Source organism: Lipotes vexillifer, unplaced genomic scaffold (assembly GCF_000442215.2).
Source record: "Lipotes vexillifer unplaced genomic scaffold, Lipotes_vexillifer_v1.1 scaffold713, whole genome shotgun sequence".
NCBI lineage: Eukaryota > Metazoa > Chordata > Mammalia > Artiodactyla > Lipotidae > Lipotes > Lipotes vexillifer.
The window spans coordinates 2,198,304-2,220,452 of record NW_006773157.1 but is presented as its reverse complement, the minus strand read 5'-3'; the positions used below and the strand labels follow the sequence as shown (position 1 = coordinate 2,220,452).

Below are 22,149 nucleotides of genomic sequence, written 5' to 3'. Positions count from 1 at the left end.
ATACCTTTCTTCCCACCACACCCTCTCCCAAGACTGGAAGCTCCCTGAGAACAGATACCACATCTTACTCACCTCTCTATATATTCCATTTCCTTCCCACTCTTGAACCTAGCCCAATGACTTGGAACATACTAAGTGTCTGATAAATGATAGTCATTATTCTGGTTGTTATTATATGGTAGTAACACACACACACACACACACACACACTCATTTGGTACCTTTAATAAGTTATATTTGAGAAAACCTCAGACTTCAAGTTTGACCACACTCACCATTCCAAGTTATAATTATTTTTTAAATACTTCTTAAACTTCTGCTACAGTCAAATGCAAACTATGGAGCCCTAGTCTCTATTTTCCCCAGATTTTATAAAACATGCCTTCAGCCAATGATTCTAAACTTTAATAACATCTTCCCAAGTCTAAGAATTCATGCACTCAAGTGGCAATTAAGAATACTGCAGAGGGCTTCCCTGGTGGCGCAGTGGGTGAGAGCCCGCCTGCTGATGCAGGGGACATGGGTTCGTGCCCCGGTCCGGGAAGATCCCACATGCCGTGGAGCGGCTGGGCCCGTGAGCCATGGCCGCTGAGCCTGCACGTCCGGAGCCTGTGCTCCGCAACGGGGGAGGCCACAACAGTGAGAGGCCGTGTACCGCAAAAAAAAAAAAAAAGAATACTGCAGAATGGGACTAAAGCTGAAATACATCCCCCCAAAATAAACAACTGATTAAGATCAGTCCAGTTGAAAACAAAATATTAGCCTCTACCATTTCCTGAGTGATGACCATGTGCCCCACACTGTGCTAAATGCTATTACTTAGTATCCTGATCTAATCCTCACAGTAACTATCCTGCTGTGGGTATACCCTGTGGGGGAAAGTTATTCCTGATACATAAAGAAAACTAAGGTATGGACCTTGTTCAAAGTCTGTCTGTCTTACACACATACTTTTTTTTTCTGGAAAACATTTGGACGCTGATATTGCCATAAATGGTCCCAATTTAATATTTGCAATTATTATAAAAACAGAAATGACCAAACAATGCTCAGGCAATGTTTCTCCACAGATATTCCATTATGTCATGCAACTTGAAATAATAACATTTTGATTCACTGCATTTACAAAACACCTTTTATCCAAGAAACAAAACGTGATTGCTTAATACAACTTCATCAATCTTCTTAGCACCAGACGTAGATAGATGGAAAATTTAATCATCCTAATTTTATAGAAGCAGAAAGCCAGAATGTTTAGGAAAGGCCGTGCCTTAGCAGTGGGACGTGAATTCAGTAATTATGGTTTAGGAACACCATGTGGATTAGTAAGCTCAGTTTAATAAACATATCCACCTAAGGCAAAGACCAATTCATGCTCTGAGTGTTAAGAGAGGAAAAAACTGATTTTATTCATTATGTCAATATCTGGCTATGAACTTTGTCTGGTAAAACATTATATTTATATATCCTGGCAATTTCTTTGTGCCCCAGTTTACTCAATGTTTTATTTTTATTTATTTATTTATTGGCTGCATTGGGTCTTTGTTGTTGCACACGGGCTCTCTCTAGTTGTGGCGAGCAGGGGTTACTCTTCGTTGTGGTGCGTGCGCGTCTCATTACAGTGGCTTCTCTTGTTGCGGACCACGGGCTCTATGCACGCAGGCTCAGTAGTTGTGGCTCACGGGCTCTAGAGCGCAGGCGCAGTAGCTGTGGTGCACGGCATGTGAGATCTTCCTAGAAAAGGGCTCGAACCTGCGTCTCCTGCATTGGCAGGCGGATCTTTTTTTTTTTTAAACATGTTTATTGGAGTATAATTGCTTTACAATGGTGTGTTAGTTTCTGCTTTATAACAAAGTGAATCAGCTATACATATACATATATCCCCCATATCTCCTCCCTCTTGTGTCTCCCTCCCACGCTCCCTATCCCACACCTCTAGGTGGTCACAAAGCCCCGAGCTGATCTCCCTGTGCTATGCGGCTGCTTCCCACTAGCTACCTATTTTACATTTGGTAGTGTATATATGTCCATGCCACTCTCTTACTTCGTCCCAGCTTACCCTTCCCCCTCCCCGTGTCCTCAAGTCCATTCTCTACATCTGCATCTTTATTCTGTCCTACCCTTAGGTTTTTCAGAAAAAAAAAAATTTATTTTTCTGATTCCATATGTATGTGTTAGCATACAGTATTTGTTTTTCTCTTTCTGACTTACTTCTCTCTGTATGACAGACTAAAAGCCCATCCACCTCACTACAAATAACTCAATTTTGTTTCCTTTTATGGCTGAGTAATATTCCATTGTATATCTGTGCCACACCTTCTTTATCCATTCATCTGTCAATGGACACTTAGGTTGCTTCCATATCCTGGCTATTATAAACAGTGCTGCAATGAACATTGTAGTACATGATTCTTTTTGAATTATGGTTTTCTCAGGGTATAGGCCCAGTAGTGGGATTGCTGGGTCATATGGTAGTTCTATCTTTAGTTTTCTAAGGAAGCTCCATACGGTTATCCAGTGGCTGTATCAATTTACATTCCCACCAACAGTGCAAGAGGGTTCCCTTTTCTCCACACCCTTTCCAGCATTTATTGTAGATTTTTGGATGATGGCCATTCTGACTGGTGTGAGGTGATATCTCATTGTAGTTTTGATTTGCATTTCTCTAATGATTAGTGATGTTGAGCATCCTTTCATGTGTTTGTTGGCAATCTGTATATCTTCTTTGGAGAAATGTCTATTTAGGTCTTCTGCCTATTTTTGGATTGGGTTGTTTGTTTTTTGATATTGAGCTGCATGAGCTGCTTGTAAATTTTGGAGATTAATCCTTTGTCAGTTGCTTCATTTGCAAATATTTTCTCCCATTCTAGGGTTGTCTTTTCATCTTGTTTATGGTTTCCTTTCCTGTGCAAAGCTTTCAAGTTTCATTAGCTCCCATTTGGGGTTTCTTGGCTTTTTTTTTGTTTTTGTTTTTGTGTTTTTGGGGGGTACTTGGGCCTCTCACTGTTGTGGCTTCTCCCGTTGCGGAGCACAGGCTCCGGACGCGCAGGCTCAGAGGCCATGGCTCACGGGCCCAGCCACTCTGCGGCATGTGGGATTTTCCCAGACCGGAGCACGAACCTGTGTCCCCTACATCGGCAGGCAGACTCTCAACCACTGTGCCATCAGGGAAGCCCAGGTCCCATTCGGTTTTGGTTTTATTTCCATTTCTCTAGAAGGCAGGTCAAAAAGGATCTTGCTGTGATTTATGTCATAGAGTGTTCTTCCTATGTTTTCCTCTAAGAGTTTTATACTGTCTGGCCTTACATTTAGGTCTTTAATCCATTTGGAGTTTATTTTTGTGTATGGTGTTAGGGAGTGTTCTAATTTCATTCTTTTACATGTAGCTGTCCAGTTTTCCCAGCACCACTTATTGAAGAAGCTGTCTTTTCTCCATTGTATAGTCTTGCCTCCTTTATCAAAGATAAGGTGACCATATGTGCGTGGGTTTACCTCTGGGCTTTCTATCCTGTTCCATTGATCTATATTTCTGTTTTTGTGCCAGTACCATACAGTCTTGATTACTGTAGCTTTGTAGTATAGTCTGAAGTCTGGTAGCCTGATTCCTCCAGCTCCATTTTTCTTTCTCAAGATTGCTTTGGCTATTCGGGGTCTTTTGTGTTTCCATACAAACTGTGAAATTTTTTGTTCTACTTCTATGAAAAATGCCATTGGTAGTTTGATAGGGATTGCACTTAATCTGTAGATTGCTTTGGGTACTAGAGTCATTTTCACAATGTTGATTCTTCCAATCCAAGAATGTGGTACATCTCTCCATCTGCTGTATCATCTTTAATTTCTTTCATCAGTGTCTTAGTTTTCTGCATACAGGTATTTTTTCTCCTTAGGTAGGTTTATTCCTAGGTATTTTATTCTTTTTGTTGCAGTGGTAAATGGGAGTGTTTCCTTGATTTCTCTTTCAGATTTTTCATCACTAGTGTATAGGAATGCAAGAGATTTCTGTGCATTAATTTTGTATCCTGCTACTTTACCAAATTCATTGATTAGCTCTAGTAGTTTTCTGGTAGCATCTTTAGGATTTGGCAGGTGGATTCTTAACCACTGCACCACCAGGGAAGTCCCTCAATGTTTTATTTATCTGCATGGTCACAGTTACTTGAACTATCCAAAAATCACTTTTAAAAACACTTTAAAATTTAAATGTGATACAATTGTAATCTGGGAATGACATTTTAAGGGGACACTGAGATACCCAAAGAAGAGTAAAAGGGTGAGGGGACCAGAAATAACGTTTTATCAGAAAAGCTGAATGAGTTTGGAGAATTTAATTCAGAGACAAGATTTAAAGGGAATACAAATTCATTTGTCCACTCATTTATTCAAGCATTACTGACTATCACCTATGTGCCAAGCATCGTGCTGGGAACTGGGGATTCAACAATGAATACATCTGAGTAGTATCCCATTTATATATGTACCATATCTTCTTTATCCATTCAAAACTGTAATGGAAAAAAATATATAAAAGAATATATATAGGGCTTCCCTGGTGGCGCAGTGGTTGAGAGTCCGCCTGCCGATGCAGGGGACACGGGTTCGTGCCCCGGTCCGGGAAGATCCCACATGCCACGGAGCGGCTGGGCCCGTGAGCCATGGCCGCTGAGCCTGCACGTCCGGAGCCTGTGCTCCGCAACGGGAGAGGCCACAACAGTGAGAGGCCCGCGTACCACACACACACACAAAATATATATATATATATATGTATACATATATATATCTAACTGAATCACTTTGCTGTACAACAGAAATTCACCCATTGTAAATCAACTATACTTCAATAAAATAAAATAAACAAGGAATATGCTACAGTCACTGCCCTCGAGGAGTACAGAATCTATTGGGGGACAGGGGTGATTATAATACAATGTGCTAACCACTACAGTAAAAGCAAGCACAGGGAGATATTGGGAATTCATAGAAGGAGTACCTGGCGTAGACTGGGAGGTGGGCAATAATCAGGAACAGTTTTCAGAAGAAGATAACATCTTTGTTCATCAAAGATGACAAAGCTTAGCCGGAATGAAGGCGAAGAAGGGAATGGATTAAAAGAAGAAAGCAGGAAAGAGGCAGCAGTGGATGTGAAGGCCCAGTAGTGAGAGGAAATGTGACCCATTAAGGGGACCATGCAAAGCAAAGCTGGACCATCAGTTGGAAGGGGGGAGTGGCAGGCTAGGCGGCTAGAGTGAGCAGAGGACCCACTCGTGGCAGGCCATGGCTCACCTGCTGTGGAGGGTACAGCTTGTCCTGCAGGTTGTGAGGAGCAGTAAAGGGGGGAATGATGGGTTCAGAACATGCACTAGCAAGATAACTCTGGCTGCAGTGTGGAGGAGGGACTGCAATGGGGCAACACGGGAGGCTATAGCAGTAATCTAGGGAGCCTGATCTACCTTTTCAACAACAGAGATGCTGGCAAGTAGACAGACTCCACAGTGATTCAGAAGGTAGAACCTATAAATGTAGGGACTGACTGGATGTGGGGCTGAAGGAGACCCAGGAAGCAGTGAACGATGCCTGGTGGGTCCCTTGGAGTTAGCATCCGGGTGGACGTGGGAGAATTTACTGAGACAGGAAACCCAGGAGAAGGAGTATGTTTGGAGGGAAGATGACTAGCTATGACCTAGAGCTATCACCTAGAAGAGGGAACAGCCCTGTTCTGAGGGCTAAAATCAATCTTTACGAGTGGGTGCTAAAGGGACACAAATCTCAGCTCACGAAAAGAATGTTCTGAGACATAGCTACATGAACATGGAACGGGTGCCTCAGCCAATAAAGTGCATTCCTGGCACAGGGCTGTTCAGGAAGAGCCTGGATGACCATCTGGCAAGGAGTGGGGGCACCTAAGGAGAGGAGCATTAGATGGGGGCCTCTCCTTCCCCCAGCCAATAAAGTGCATCCCTGCCACAGGGCTGTTCAGGAAGAGCCTGGATGACCATCTGGCAAGGAGTGGGGGCACCTAAGGAGAGGAGCATTAGATGGGGGCCTCTCCTTCTCATGCTTCACACCACAGGCAAGAGTCTTCTATAAACACAGAGCTGGCCATGGCACTCTGCTGAAAGTCGTCTAACAGCTTGACAATATGCTGAGGGGAAAGCTCAAACACCAGGCCCCAGGAGCCAGCTCCTGTCACCTCTTTTTCTCCTATCACTCCTACTGTTCTCCCCGCCTTTCCATTCCCTCCCCCAGCCCAGCACCCCTCCCTGGGCTCCAGCCTAACTGGCCTCCTTCTGAGGCCATTATAAAACGCTTGAGCTCCTTTTCCACCCAAGGGCCTTCACTTACACTCTCCCCACGCTCTGAAATGCCCTTCTCTGGCTCTTGATGTGGCTAGGTATTTCTCATCCTTCAGGCCGAAGTGGAATGCCACTCTCCCCTGGGCACCCCGTCCAAATCTAAACACAATCCTGCCCAGTATTCTCTCACTTCAAAATCTGCTTATTTCCTTCGTAACACTAATTATAAAGTATAATTATTTGTATACTGGGGGGAGGTGGTCTGTATGCCTATGAGACAGCGAGCTCCAGAGGATAAGGACCACATTGTATTCCTAGTGGGTAGGACAGAACTGAATAAACAGGAGGCACTCGATAAATACTTTTGATTAGGTATCAATATGGGGCACAGAACATGGTCAACCTAGGGTGGCATATTAAAATCACCTGTAGGACTTTTTCAAACTGCATTCCTCCCATAACAAAATTCACTTCTGGAGCAAACTACTATTACTATTTGGGAGGCTGTCATATCCCTAAAGATGCTGCAACAAAGGGCTGAGAACCACTAGATCAGATAGTCTCTTTCCAGCCCAAAGATGTTATAATATTCTGTGAATATAAATGATAGTTTTTAAAAAGCCAAGCTAATTCACTTTGGTTTTGGTTAAAACCAAATCTGAGAGAGTTGAAAAGTTATCCTGCTGCTTCTCTGCCTTACTGTCTTTTTCAACTCCATCCTGCTTTTTATACCATGATGAACTTTGACCTAAAACACCAGGTAAAGTCCTTGTTTTCACTCAAGGCTAATAGTCAGTCTGTCTGAATAACATTTTTTTTCTAGAAGTAGTGGTAATAATTAGAGGCCGTGCCCTCTTCGAGCTGAATGTAACAAATGACCCTCAGTCCCCATGCCTCTACTCGGTGGACATGGCTCTCATGCCCAACAAGCATGAAAAGAGAGGCCTCAGAGAATCGCCTGGCAGGGCCAAGCACTTGGATGAGGGCTAAAAGACCTACCCCTCAGGACCACAAGACAGATGATCCACCGGTGAATAACGAGTGGATGTATTTTAACACAGGATAAATAGTTTAAGAAGGAAACACACTCTAAGAGTAGTGTGTTCATAGCAGGAAAGCTGTGGGTAAGATATACTGACACTATAATAAAGCAATCAAGGAAGTGACTTTTGGGGAGGGGACAGGAGAGTAGAGAGAGAGTCAGAAGGAGAGACTTCAAATTACCTGCAGTAAAGCCCAGTGGCAAAAGAACCAAGACACTGGGTGGAGGGGGTAAGGAGGGGCATGGAAGGGAAAGTAGAAGCCTAAGCTACATCTCAGCAGATAAGGGCTGTGCAAACACTGACTACTGCCCTAAACCCAGAAAGACCTGGGCACACAATGGAAGGGTGATCTGGCTCAATGATGGCTTTTCAGTCACCAGTGTGAATCCATACACACAGAGCAATCACCTTCAAGTGTCATCTTCAAGTACAGTAATAAGATGTTAACCAGCTGAATAACTGAATATGTAACAAATATGATCTAGAATTCTTTCAGCTTAAGCAGGTCCTTCTACTTGAGAACCTTAATCTTCTAGAAGTAAGTTCTCAGGCCTGTCAGACGAACACTTTGAAGAGGCTCAAGTCTTTAGTATCCATCCCAGTATGGGACAGTGTTAGCATGAATTAATGAAAATTATCTTCCTTCTGTAATAGCTCAATCTCTTGTGCACCAAAGATACATAAATGGACAACTTGGCTGGTCAATTTAAATTTCACCACATTACTCTTTCCTTGCCTCCTTCTGGGAAAGATGTCAGTGAAGCATGACACTGCCAAAAGATGGACAAGCAAGACAAAAATAATAAGCATTATACAAACCAGATCATCAAAGCATGAAAACAGTCAAAGGCACTGAATCTTCTGTTTCTGCATCATCTGGAGACTGAAGGAAAACCATTCCACAGACCAAAATAAATGGTTCAACATGTCTAATTTTATCTTTCTCTATGAGGTCCTTTCTTTTCAGTCAATACATAGCTAGGGTTACTTAACTGGTCAGATTTCTTCTTAGCCACATACACACTTTTGAGGTCTTATTAAAAAAAGAGATGCCATCCCACAAGCCTCTTCTTCACTCCCAACTATGTAGATATTCACGCTCAGAGGCACAAGTCACTCGCTCGCGCTCACCTATTGCTTGGAAGTGAATCTGAGACTGCTGGGCTGCTGTGTTGAGAGGATCCAGCCCGGGTATTCACCTACAAGTAAAGAAAGTATCTTGATCAGTCTGTGTTCTGAGGACACAGTTCTAATTAACCTGTAATTTGCCACAAATTTCTCATTTCACTATGAAGGTTAATTAGCTTTTTACTAGACAGACCCATGGTTGGAGTCTATTCAGTATATAGGTTATAAAAACTGTACAACCTGTATATTACATAATACTTTGTTCCTGTCATTATTCAAATACTTAAATAGTGCTGAAAAAGGGAGAGATAAACTGGGGACATTTTCAATTCACTGTCTAGAATTGAATTCAACTCTAGTGAACAAATTCAGTTCACTGTTTCTTTTTGTTTTATATAAAAAACAGTATGTTCAAAAAAGTATATTAAGAATACATCCAAGGGTTAGTAGTGAACCTCACGGTATCATACCCCTTCAGCTTTAAAACCAGGCAGAACACTGCAGAATGTTTCTTATTCACTGAAAAATGAGGTCCAAGTAATTAATTATAAAACGCTTGAGTCTAATACAATAGCCAGTTTTTCTTTTAAATGTAAAGCCTTAAGCAGAAATCCAGAATTCAAAATATGCAGAACAATGAAAGGACATTAAATAGATATGTTTCTAGCATAAACATGTCAAAAGAAGAGGGGGGTATTCTGTGTGCAATATGCTTATGTGCTTAATTAATCACTGAAATGAAGTCTATATTTTTACTCAAGTAAATCTTTGTGGAGACCAGTACCCAGGATCATCCTGAAGAAACAAACCAACAAAAGAATTCCAAATAATAATAATTTTTTTTAAATACGGCATCAAAACCCCAATTTGTACACATATTGAACAAATACTAATGAATCCCCCTCCACATCCCATTAAAAAAAAAAAAAAAGGAACGCTTGTCACAGCTTGAGAAAGTGCAGTTTTATTTGACATTTCAATAAGTGGAACACAGCATTACAAATCCATCTAACTTTACTGAAACAATTATTGAAATTCGTACCTTCAGGCCATGTATGTTCCGTTCCCCAGGAGGCTTGCAGGCTGAAACAGTAATTGACTAAATTGTAGAACACATCAGGGCCATTTACAAATTTGCTCAAAATGAATCGTTTAAAAAGAAATGAGGGTGACACCAAAATTAGCAGAGAGAAATGATTGAAAAGTGGCTCCCAAGACCCAAAGTGGGAATTATGAACCAGGGTTTTTAACTTGCAGGAGTGAGCATTTATAAATGCAAAGAGCTTTCTGACACCACCTCATATAAATTCCAATTTCTGCTTAAAACATATAAAAATCAAGTTAACTGAGCTAAAATGATTAGATTTCTTTCATAATTCAAATTTCTGCCATCATCTTTCCTCACTCTATTACATTGTATATCTGTTATCACTTAAGACTACAATGAAAATAGCTGGGGTTTTTGGAGGGGAGTGGGAGGAGGATATTTTACCGCCAAAACAATTGCTAGAGATTCTAAGATGAAATATTTAAGTTTGAACATCAGTTTGCAAAGCATTAAGCAGTCAAATTTGTTAGAATACAGATATACCATTAATTTCATGACACTTCTTGCAAATCTTGACATTTGCTAACATTTAAGTCTAAACATAAAGCAGTACCAGCGAAAAGAATATTAATTTCCTGACACCATCTTGAGTTACAGGTTAGTACTTTTCCAATTCAGCAAATGCTTCTTCATCAAATGTTTCAAAAAATAAAGTGCTTCCTGCCCATGTTATAGGCTGCTTCCATCTGAAAACTACAGTGCCCTACATATTATATGTTAGGGGGCGGTCAATTTTGATTGATTGTTCGGGAAAGGATGAATTTGATTTTTTTTTTTTTGCTCCTTTCTCAGAGGTACATGTATTTTCCTCTGTTTCTGACAAGAAATAGAGCTGTTTAATAAGAAGATGTGGCTAATAATTACAAAGCACATCAGTTGCTTTAGGTTTGTGTATTTCGAATATATTCAAAGTCATTATGTTATTTTCCTTAAAAAAAAATCTAAACCTCAATAAAGGATTTTTATTTGTTTTTCTAAAATATGTTAAAATTAAGACTCCAAATCCTCTTTCCTAAAGATGGAAATTAACTTTTTGAACAAAACAATAGTCACATACATCTGATGCTTGGTCCTTTAGGGACCATTAATACTTCCTAAGACAACACTTCAGAGCATTTCCTCTGAAGTAGCCAGTGCATTATAAACTTCATTTAGTAAGAAAGTGGCTAACTAAGGAATTAAGAGACGGGCATCAACTCTTATCTCCTACCTTAACATCTGCCTCGTTCCTCAACTGGCTTCTTAAATCTTTATGACTGGAAATCTAAACAGTACTCAAGGGACTTCCCTGGTGGTGCAGTGGTTAAGAATCCACCTGCCAATGCAGGAGACACGGGTTCGAGCCCTAATCCTGGAAGATCCCAGATGCCGCGGAGCAGCTGAGCCCAGGTGCCACAACTACTGAGCCTGCGCTCTAGAGCCCGAGTGCCACAACTACTGAAGCCCACGTGCCTAGAGGCTGTGCTCTGCAACAAGAGAAGCCACCACAGTGAGAATCCCGCGCACCGCAACGAAGAGTAGCCCCCACTCACCGCAAGAGAAAGCCCGCGCGCAGCAACGAAGACCCAATGCAGCCAAAAATTAATTAATTAAAAAATAAAATAAAAAGTAAACAGTATTCAAAAAAACCCAGTAGCCTCATATTTCCTAAAGTTGTGGAGTCAGAAGTTACTGTAAAGCTAGTGAATTTTCATACTTATTAATAGTTAACATATCTTATAACTACAAAGAGAATTAGCCCTGAGCTGGGAGCTACTATCCAATGCAATTGTGCCACTTGGAATGAGAAGACCTGATGTTAGAAGAGAATTGTTTTCTCCTGTCCTCTGATTTGCTCAGTCTAGAGATTCTTTTTCACATGGGGCCTGACCACAGAATCTAAGAATCTAAGGTCTGAGAGCCTCTAACCAACTCAGTAGACCCAGGCAATATACCCAATGTCTATACTCTAACTGTAAAAATCTGTATAACCTCTAAATTTATATAAATCTTACATAAAATTTTATATATATTTAGAGATTTATGTAAAATTACATGAAAAATAAAATTGCATAAAATCTATACTTTGTGTAGATAAATAAGCAAAAAGCAAACAACTGTAGAAAACTAAAGACGTAACAGTATGCACAAAACCACACAGATAGGGAGACTGAGTCTCATATTTTAAAAAATTTAAATTTGGCGTGGAACAACTGTATTTAAAAATTTATTGGAGACTAATAGGTCCTGTCCTAGGACTACATGCGACACTCAAATGTCACATATTTTCTTTAAGAATCTCCTCCCTACAATATACTCTTCTCCACACTCCTACCAAGCCCTCCAAACTACCCCCATGCACACTCTACTAATATTTTAACCTACTTAAGAGCATATAGCCCTTCTACTCTAAGCAAATTACAACTTAAACAAAATTCTTATTCAAAGGGTATATTAACCACTTAAAAATTGTGACTCTGAAGTTACTTAGCGTCTCTGAACCTTAATATTCTCAAGTATAAAATGGAAGCAATAATAATAGGCATGACTGTTGGGAGAACTAGAAATGGTGACACACAAAGCAATATTAGTGTCTGAACAGAGAAGATGGTTAAAAATGGCTGTTATTATCATGGGAGGGGCACAGTGATATGGACAGGGACACTGACAGGGGCTGTTCACAAGATAAAAGAAAACAAACAGAACTTAGAAAGATTCTGGATGAACAGAAGTAAATACTTTCTGGAAAAAAAGAAAAAATGAAAGCCCTCAGCATTAGAATTATAATTCTCCAGGATACTTTCTGGGGTTTGCTACAAAAGAGCTATAAAGTCATCCAGTAGGAAAGCAATGAATGGAAATTTTCAGCTGGTAAAAAAAATACTCCTTGTGGAGAAACAATTTTGAAACTTGCCCAAATTCTGTGGTTATTGAAAATATTAAGAAATAATCTGCACCCTGTTCTTGGCTTAATACACAGAAATGGCAACATTTTCTTTTCTTTTTTTTTTTTTTTGTGGTACGCGGGCCTCTCACTGTTGTGGCCTCTCCCGTTGCGGAGCACAGGCTCCAGACGCGCAGGCTCACTAGCCATGGCTCACGGGCCTAGCCGCTCCGTGGCATGTGGGATCTTCCCGGACCGGGGCACGAACCCGTGTCCCCTGCATCGGCAGGCAGACTCTCAACCACTGCGCCACCAGGGAAGCCCTCTTTTTTTTAGTTTTTAGTCTTCAGGTGCAACAGAACTGAAATAATCATAATCTTCTTTCAGACATGCTATCAATGGCCCAATTTTACTTACTTACTTAGGTCTTTAATAAGTTATTATTAATAATGTACTAAATACTCCTAATCCCACTGCCCATGTTAATGCTAGAAGAACAGTATTACTCTTGAACCCAGATCTTCTCATGGGCTGGAGACTATCAGTGCAAATAGGAGTCTACTGGTTAATTGAGCTATTCAAACTTCAGAGAGTTACAGGTAATGAAAGTCTAGAATGCTTAATTGGAAAACCCATACCATGATTATTTGTACAGTATCAGTTAACGAAGGTACGTTTAACTTTTAATTATTTCAATTAAGCTATTTCTAGAAGACTTACTTAGAGAATTTTCTTATCTGTTCCATCAGTTAGAAAACACAGATTTCCAAGTGGGGCAATGTATAATGGGTGAAAGACTTAATGGTTTATATAATTAAACTGTTCTTTTTTACCATTATTCAAATTTTCAGGGAACATTTATATAGAGCTGAGCAATCATATCTGATACAAGGCTAGTACTATCAAACCTAAAGGGGAAAACAAATGATTTAACCAGGTGATTCACCAAGGGTCACTCTCATTAGCTCATATTTTTGGAAACTTAACAATCAAATTATTTATGAGGATTTTCAATTATTTAGAAAATGTCTCCCCCCAAAATCAAGCACCAAACATTCCACCAAAATATCGCTCCTAAAACCCCCCAGTAAATCTTGGTTTCTGCACTAGCTGAAAGCTTTCTACTCAATAGCAGCTCTGGCTACCATCACGAGCCACAATTTATAAATATCCAAAATTAAAGTCATCCATTTGCCTTGGTTTAGAAACCATGTGGACCCCCAAAGAGTTCTTTAAGCGAATGTAAGTATGTACTTCAAAAACGAAAACCAATCTAGTTAGTTTAATTTACTCTAGCAAATTAGATATTCTATCTGCCATAACTATAATACAGCCTGCAATCCCCACGATAATGAATACTTCTTTTGTTTTTTCAAATTAAGAGCTAAACATCACGTTATCTGCATTTAAACCTTTGGAAAACATAACTGTTGATGAAACAGTTTACTGAAATAATCATTGTTGATTAGAATTTGTTCAACATTACCTCTTGGAAATATCTGCAGAGGCTCTATTAACTGTCCATTTACTTGCTGTTCCATTACTGTGGAATAATACTGCAAAGAGATTATAGAAAGAGATTACTCAGTAATGTATGAATACTGGAACAGACACTTATGGGTTGTTTAATTCATAGTACTTTTGTAAATTACTGGTATATACATATCAGCCTCGAGAATTCTTTTTCCCTCTTTGCACATCAATATGACTATAGTGAATACTCAGGACTAAAAGTCCAGTATAGTGTTATCCTCCATATTGCCATTTACCTTTAAGAGTAAAAAATGTTGATTAAGATTTTACGTTAGTATCTGATCTCTAGAAATGTTCTGAAAATGACATATACTTAAAATGACACAAGAACTTCCCTGGCGGTCCAATGGTTAAGACTTCGCCTTCCAATGCAGGGGGTGCAGGTTCGATCCCTGGTTGGGGAGCTAAGATTCCCACATGCCTCATGGCCAAAAAACCAAAACATAAAACAAAAACGGTCCACATTAAAAAAAAAAAAAAAAAAAAATGATCAGACATTTTTCAAGCCAATTAAAATATGAATAACTATATTGAGGGTTTGGGATTTAACTTTCAGCAATAAAAATATTGATGTTAACTTCTGCTTTTGGAGAAAATAGTTTTTATAAATATACTTTTATTAATCTTCAACTGAATTTCTAATATTATATATTAAAAAAAAAAAAAAAAAAAAGAATCTTATAAAAAATAATTTTTAAATAAATTAAAATGACACAAAAAGCATTTTAGTAGAAATTTCTCAAACTGCCTTTTGTTCTTTTTCCCTGGATTTTACAAAGCAAAGTGGAGACACCTCACATTTAGCTTGGACCTATACGCCAGTCAGTTAATCAAACATTATTCATATTTGTGTATAAAATGTACAGATAATGGAAATCAAAATCACAGAGACTGTGGAACAAGGAAACAAGATATGATCCATCCAAAGATGACAGGATTAATATGATAAAAAGATAGCCCAGTTTCAAGCAAACATACCTTTCAAGTTTTAGTCTTCTAAATACTTTAGTATAGATCAAATTTCACTTTAAAAATCTGGGCATGAAAAATTAAGTTCCAAGTTCAAAAAGCTTTCATATTCCATCATAAACAAGTTCATTCAGTAGGCTGTATTACGGTCTATCCCCATTTTCTTTAATATGCTAATTGGTGAGCATATGTCCACCTAACTTGCATGTGGCTTCTGTGCCCTCTTTTTTTTTTTTGGCTGCACCACATGGCATGTGGGATCTTAGTTCCCTGACCAGGGATTGAACCTGCGTCCCCTGCACTGGAAGCACGGAGTCTTAACCACTGGACAGCCAGGGAAGTCCTTGCCCTAACTTTTTTTTAACACTTGACAAACAACAGTGATGTTCTTGGTGGAAAATATCAACAATGAAAACCACTGATTTTGTGTTGTGAGGGGCTGTCACAGAGCAGAATTCCCCTTTAATACTTGTTGTTTCTATATTAAAAAACATAAGCACATTTTCTACTTAACTATCATATTTTCAGAAAATTCCTCCTTGATAATCATTATTTGCTGACATTCTTTAAAAGTTTCTTTCTAAAAAATACGTACATATATCTTTCTATTGCTTTTATGTAATAATTAAAATTATTACAAGATCAAGTTTATTTTTCCCTTATAAATAAAGGGGAGTTATAAAATTCTTCATCATCTTTAGAATCACAAGTTAACAAGTCTAAGGCTCTTCACCCTAAAAACGAAGTGAAAGTGTATTTTTGATGGCTATGGACTGATATAAGTATACCCTGCCTTCTGAGGACATTCAAACTGTATAGGAAACTGATCCTCTCCTTCTATAGATGTAAAAACGTATACACATAAAGCATAAACATGTGTGATACGCTCTCTGGAATACATACTAAGGCAAATGTCTTTCAGGAAACTATGTTCCTTAAAATCACTGCCATTACTCAAGCAGTGATGACAAGTAAATGAAATATCAATCACGTAGGCTGTCAACCTTTCGGGACAGCAATAACTGTTAACAAGTAGTCTGGAAAAATTGTCCGAAAATGACTTGTCCTCAGCACACAAGTATTTGAGGTTTCATGGAAAATTAAGATGCCAGTGGCTATTTGGAACATTGCTCAGGTATTCTTTTTAATGGGAAATTTGCCGGTTATTGATCCACAGCATGTACCCTCTTGCTTCTGGAAGGCTGCAAGCAACTTTCCAATCAGTGGCTGTCAAAAAAATTACTACCTTTTTATACTGACACAAGACAACAGCAGTGGTGGTGTTCTCCTATAGTTAATGCTTTTCCTTAATTAACTGCTATGTACAATAGGTTAGTAATTTCAGTTACTACTTTACCACAATCCTAGAAATCAAAACAAATAAAATATCCTTATGCTTTATCTAACAAATTATTTACAGAGTTGTGTGAAACTGGCGCTTGGGGGTCAAGTTTGAAAACAAATAACCTCAAATGTAAAGGGTCAGAACAGGTGCAAGGCATTTTTTTCCTACTATAAAACCCTGCATGCATGAAATTGACCTGTTTTCCAACTTTATTTATTTACCTCACAAAATATATAAATAAAAATGGTTTCCCTTTCATTTCAAATCAACTGGGAAACTATATACACTTTTATAATCATTGCAGGAACTTTTTAGCAATCTAAAAACATCTATTTGTGCAGTAATTAACACAGCCACGGTAATGATGTTAAGTATGCCACTTGACAGTTTCTCCAAAGCAAGTAGCTAGGATTTGTTTTTTGTTTTGTACAATTCTTCCAAATCCTAGGAACATTTTCTTCTGCTAAAATACTGGGTTTGATCTGTGTTTGTATTAACAGAGAATTTTGTGTTTCGCACACCAAAGTAATTCACCATCAAGGACAAACTATGAAGGGTGGTAATTAAACCCATGGCATGGGTCCACTCTAGGCAACTGACCTCTCAGGAGCGGACCTGGTGAGGGTCGGGGGGCCATCAAGGAGGCACTAGGCCTAGGAGCTCAGGCCACTGCTCACAAGGCATTCCTTAAGAAACAAGAATAAAACATGGGCCATGTGCAGTACCCTCCTGGCACAGAGCAGTCCTGATGAGCCACAAGGCCTGTGCTGCCCAGTGAGATGAGCAATGCACTTAGAGGCGTTACAGGCTCAAACCCTGGGGTCTCAGTACTGGCCACTTCTAGATGATGATCTCAGTGAAGAAATGCTCACCTCACCTCAGTTTACTCAGTTGTAAAATGAAGGTGGTATGACCCACAGGATTACTGTGAAACTCACATGAGAAAACATGAGAACACTTAATAAGCTGCAAAGCAAGTTCTTTTTACACCTTCATTCTCTCTCAAGGTTTTATATATTCTCCCTTTAAGGGGATCTTCCCAATTTTGCTCTAAATACTGATAAAATAAGCAATAATGACAAAGACAAGACTTCCACTAGATAAAAACAAAATGAAAAGACAACCAACGAAACCAAACAAAAATCTAAATCTTTTACGCCAATATACTTAATATGGCTTGGACAGAAAAGTAACAAAGTGACCATGGTAACATTAATGGAGCCATAATTTGACCTTATCCAAAAAGCTTCTTAGCTTAATCTGTATAATCCTATCCTGGCTTTCATTACCCCTAACACAAAGTCCTGCACATAGTAGGTGTTTGACAAATATTTACCGATTGAAATGGAGTCCAATCCCGATTCTGCCACTTATTAACCTGTATAGTCTTCAGGAAGTCATTTAACCTCACTGAACCTTAGTTTCCTCTGAATGAGGGTAAAGATACCAACTCTATTACATAGGGTTACTGTGAAGCTCAAAATTAAACTGCAGCCAATAGAATTAGTGAAGGCATTTGTAAACTGTAATGATTAGTAGTTGAGGAATTTAAAAGTGAACCTCCTAGTAGTGAAACAATATTAAGCACAGCACTTTCTGAGTAGAAGTGTTATGGAATTTTAAAAGACAAAACTGGTTATATATAACAAGTACAAATCGAACACGTCTGCACTCAAACTGAACACGTCAGCAGCAGTTATAAAACATGTTTTCTCTGGTATCCCTTGTAGAATCCATTACATGCAGTAATTGCAGCAATAATCAATAAGCTAACTGAGTAAAAGATTAATCAGTTTTGTGATTGCTAATGGAATCTCCAGTACCAGACTCAGATTTGTTTCAGAGTCCCTCTGAGATGTTCTTCAAAATGCTTAAACAATTTTAATAAGGATGTGACAAAGTTTAGCATAGTTATCCAAATATCTAATTAATTTGAAAGAGAGGGCCAGATTGAACAAGGGGATAGCAAGTACAATTTTTGGCTTTGTTCTGTTTGCAAGTTTATCATACAGTGTTCCTATTTGTTATGAACCTAATTCGAATTCTAACAGCACAACTCAATCAATAATTATATATTTTCTTCATGGAAATCTGCCATATAAAAACCTGAATTCCAAAACAGCACAGTTAAACTTTACAAGGCACAGGTTCTCTACTGAAAGGAGAGAAAACAGTGAGAGAGAGATACACAGAAACAACTATCACTTGTTGAATACCTACTGTGTGTTAGGCTCAACACTGAAACCGAGCCCCCCTAAACCCCCTGCCAAGTTTATGATTAACGTCTCCATCCAAAATTGTATGCCCTTTCTTGTCCCGCCCCCATTCCCCTCAGGACTGAGGAGTATCAAAGAAAAGGGGGGACTGAAACCAAGCAAGACCCTTCGGGGCCCTCCTACGTACAAAAAAGCCCCTCCACATCCCCCGTTTCTTGTTTGTAGAAAAAGGCTTTAGTCTCCTAGGCTTCCCTGAGTTCCAAAGAGCAGACTCAAGCAGTTAACTCTTAGGACAACAGAGTCACAGGCCTCCTAGTGCCTCCTCAGGGGATATAGATAACAATCTGATGCATATCTTTGAGTTGTTCTATAGAAACTAAGACTCCCACCCAGGTGGAGGGAGGATGGTGACTACATGCTGACCACAAGCACTAGACCCCAGACTGGTTGGAACCAGAAGGTTGTGATTCCTTAAACATCACCCTGTTACCTCACCACCAACAAATCAGAAGAAGGTCCACGGGCTGATCAGCTTCCTATGACCCTTTCCCCTCACACCGTCTTTAAAAAACCTTTGCCTGAAAGCTCTGGAGGAGTTCGGGTCTTTGGAGCATGAGCTGCCCATTCTCCTGGTTTGGCTCCCTGCAAATAGACCCTCACTTTGCTGCAAACCCCGCTGTCAGAGTTTGGCTTTCTGCACCTCAGGCACAAGAGCCCTTGCTCAGTATCAATACTAGATATTTACATTTATTCATCTAGTTTCTGACAACCCTATCCTATTCTAGGAGTATCATCACCCCTGTTTCACAGATGTAGCAAACGGTTTATCAGTCAACCAAGAAAAATACTTCTTTCATTCTAGTCCATGCACTCAGAACATAAAATGTATGTTTGCTATTTGAGAGTCAAAAGGTAAGTTATCTCCTGTTTCTCGTACCTCAAAACCTTTAACTAAAGCAGGCTACTGGGTGGACTGCTGAGCTGGTGGAAGCTTCTTCATTCATATCCTGTGTGGGTCAGGCCATGTCACCTGATCTTTCAGCGACCGGGGAAGGCAGCGTGCTGTGACGCAGATACCTGTGCCGGCCGGTGACTTCGTCCTCTTTCTTCAGCAACTCCCCGCGCCTGTCCACGTTTTCCTCCTACCTCTCTTACCACCCTACTCAGCTTCCTGTGAGTGGTTCTCGCCCCATCCCTTCCTTAAATGCTCGCGTTCCCCACGGTTTTTCATCAACCATCTCTTTTTATTTTGCACAACTCTCCTCCAGTGAACTCCAGCCACTTCAAAGGTTTCAATTACCAGAGGAGTCACTGAGACTAATTAGGAGCTGATGAATCACAAACCTTTATTTCCAGCCCAGACTTCTCTCCTAAGATTCGGAACATACCCAACTAGCTGTCCAGAGGCCCCTCAAATTCAACAGGTCCCTACCTCTCCCACCCCTCCCTCCTGCCCTAGGCCTGCCGTCCACCACATGGGTTCACTAACCGGGTGAATGAGATCACCATGACCTAGCTTCCCAAACCAGGTATCTGGGAGTCGTCCAGACCATCTCTCTTTCCTTCTTCCCCACATCTCATCAATCACCAGTCTTATTAACTCTACATTTTCCCCACTTCTCAAATCCTCAAGCTAGGGCCCTCCATGATCTAGCCCACCTGCCTTCCCAACCTCATCTCATACCCTCCCCACACTGTCCATGCCACACTAATCATGGGTAGCTCCTCCTGAATGCACCAGGCATCCTTTCAGCTGGGCCTTTAAACACTGTTTTCTCTGCTCAAACACCCTTCCCAGTCCCCTTGTCCTCACCTACTCCACCTAGACACCACTCTCTCCAGGAAGCCTTCTCTGTCCCCAAAGCTAAATCAGGTGCTCCTTTTTTGTGCTCACAGAACACCTAATGCTTAGGCATATGACAGCATTTATCACTATGCCTGGTAGCTCTGAGTCTTTCTCGTCCTCCCACACCAAACACTGTTTCCTTTTTTGTTAACTTCCCTGACTGGAGCATGCGCTCCTTGAAAAAGTGAACTATATGTTCACTGCACCTCCACCAGCTAGCATAGGGCTTGGCCAGAGAGTTGCCATCCCATAAATATTTAATGTGTGAAAAACTGGCTGTATGAATAAGTGAGCAAATCAGTGAGTGATCTCAGGTCCCAGCCCTACATAGCTGTATGACCTTGAGAAAGGAATACAATTTGTTTGTGCTTCAGTATTCTCGGCTGTAAAAATGAGAAAAATAGCTGCCTTGCTCACCTCATAAAGGTGTTAGGAAGATCAAAATCACAGAAGCTGGTATATGGAAACTTTTTTATAAAGTACTTGAAAAACATCTTAAAATGGGGCACAGGGCTACAAATCTCCCACTTGCAAGCAATAGTACATAGAAGAAAAATGGCCATAACGATAGGGTGACACAGAAACCACTAAACAAGAACACTGAAATGTTTAGACCAAGTACAGAGGCAGAATTTAACTAATTGTTTATCAAGGCTGAGTCAGTATCTCCTCCCCTTCCCTCAATTACTACAGTACTATACATAATAAAATAAGTAAAAGGGTACTATAAGGAACACTGTCCTTTCTGGAAGTTCATCAAGGGCATGGACCATGTCTTGTGCATTTTATTATCTCTTACGGCAGAGGTATTAACCTGGGGTCTATATGGGCCTGGGAGATCCTTGAAATTCCTGAACTTCTAGGTAAAATGCACTGTGTGAATTTCCTGGGAAAAGAATAAACAACTTTCCTCACATTTTCAAAAAGCCCTGTGTCCCCCAAAATCTAAGAAACTACTGCCGTAGAATGCTTAGCACCATGCCTTACACATAATGGCTGCTCCACAATGTTTAAGGGGAAGGAGGCAAATAGGAATTAATACAGACGTGGTGACTACGTACACTCATTGGTTATAACTTATTCAGTGGCAAGTCTTACATATCAACTCACATCAAATCAGACTTATTTATTATTCTTCTATACATTTATAACAGAAGGGTTTCTTAAATCTCTCCTTAGCATGCTTTCTAACAGACAACATAAACAGTACAGTATGAGGAATATACTTATAAAGAATAAGCATGCTGGCTTTTCCCTACTAATGGTAAAATTTTCAAATTCTTGTTTTGTCAGTATTGCAAGCATACCCTGTTATATGTAGCTCAGTCAGTAATTACAGCAATAATCAATAAACTAACCAACTATTTGCAGTCCATGGTTAACTTATTAGTTTTCCTAGTGAAGAACCCAACAATCTTAACTCTGTCAAATGGCTACAAATTCAATTACAACACTACTCAGATGTGCCATCAGTTATACCTCCTTTCAATTACTTCTCATACTTTACATTAAGAGGCATCCCCTCTGTGATGCTGGCCTCTTAAGAAGCACACAACTGCTCCAACAGTCGAAAATAACATATGAAGCTAATCTATTTTGAATACCAAATTAATAACTATATTTAGTTACCTGGCTTCAGGTCCTCCCACTCCTCGATAACTCATCGCCCCTGCCTTGAGGTGACTACAGTGTGCACATGCTCTTCCTTAAATGACTCTAGACCAAGGGTCCACATATGGTCATGGATTGATTCGATGATGAGAAAGAAAATCACAATGAAAAGTCTTCCAGTGAAAAGGTCAGCAGGA

The 22,149-nt window shown here is 39.9% G+C and overlaps 1 protein-coding gene across 1 annotated transcript in view; it reads right to left on the bottom strand.

Annotated features, from left to right (window-relative positions):
- Positions 1-22,149, bottom strand: part of LOC103088140 (dual specificity mitogen-activated protein kinase kinase 5) — a gene marked incomplete at its 3' end in the record, with an annotated part of 114,346 nt that overhangs the window by 65,051 nt on the left and 27,146 nt on the right. Inside the window, exons 4-6 of the mRNA XM_007448144.1 lie at positions 13,919-13,988; positions 9,504-9,544; positions 8,465-8,532 (exon numbers count right to left, since the gene is read on the bottom strand). Of these exons, the coding sequence (XP_007448206.1) occupies positions 8,465-8,532; positions 9,504-9,544; positions 13,919-13,988 (179 nt within the window). The remainder of the gene's footprint in view (positions 1-8,464; positions 8,533-9,503; positions 9,545-13,918; positions 13,989-22,149) is intronic.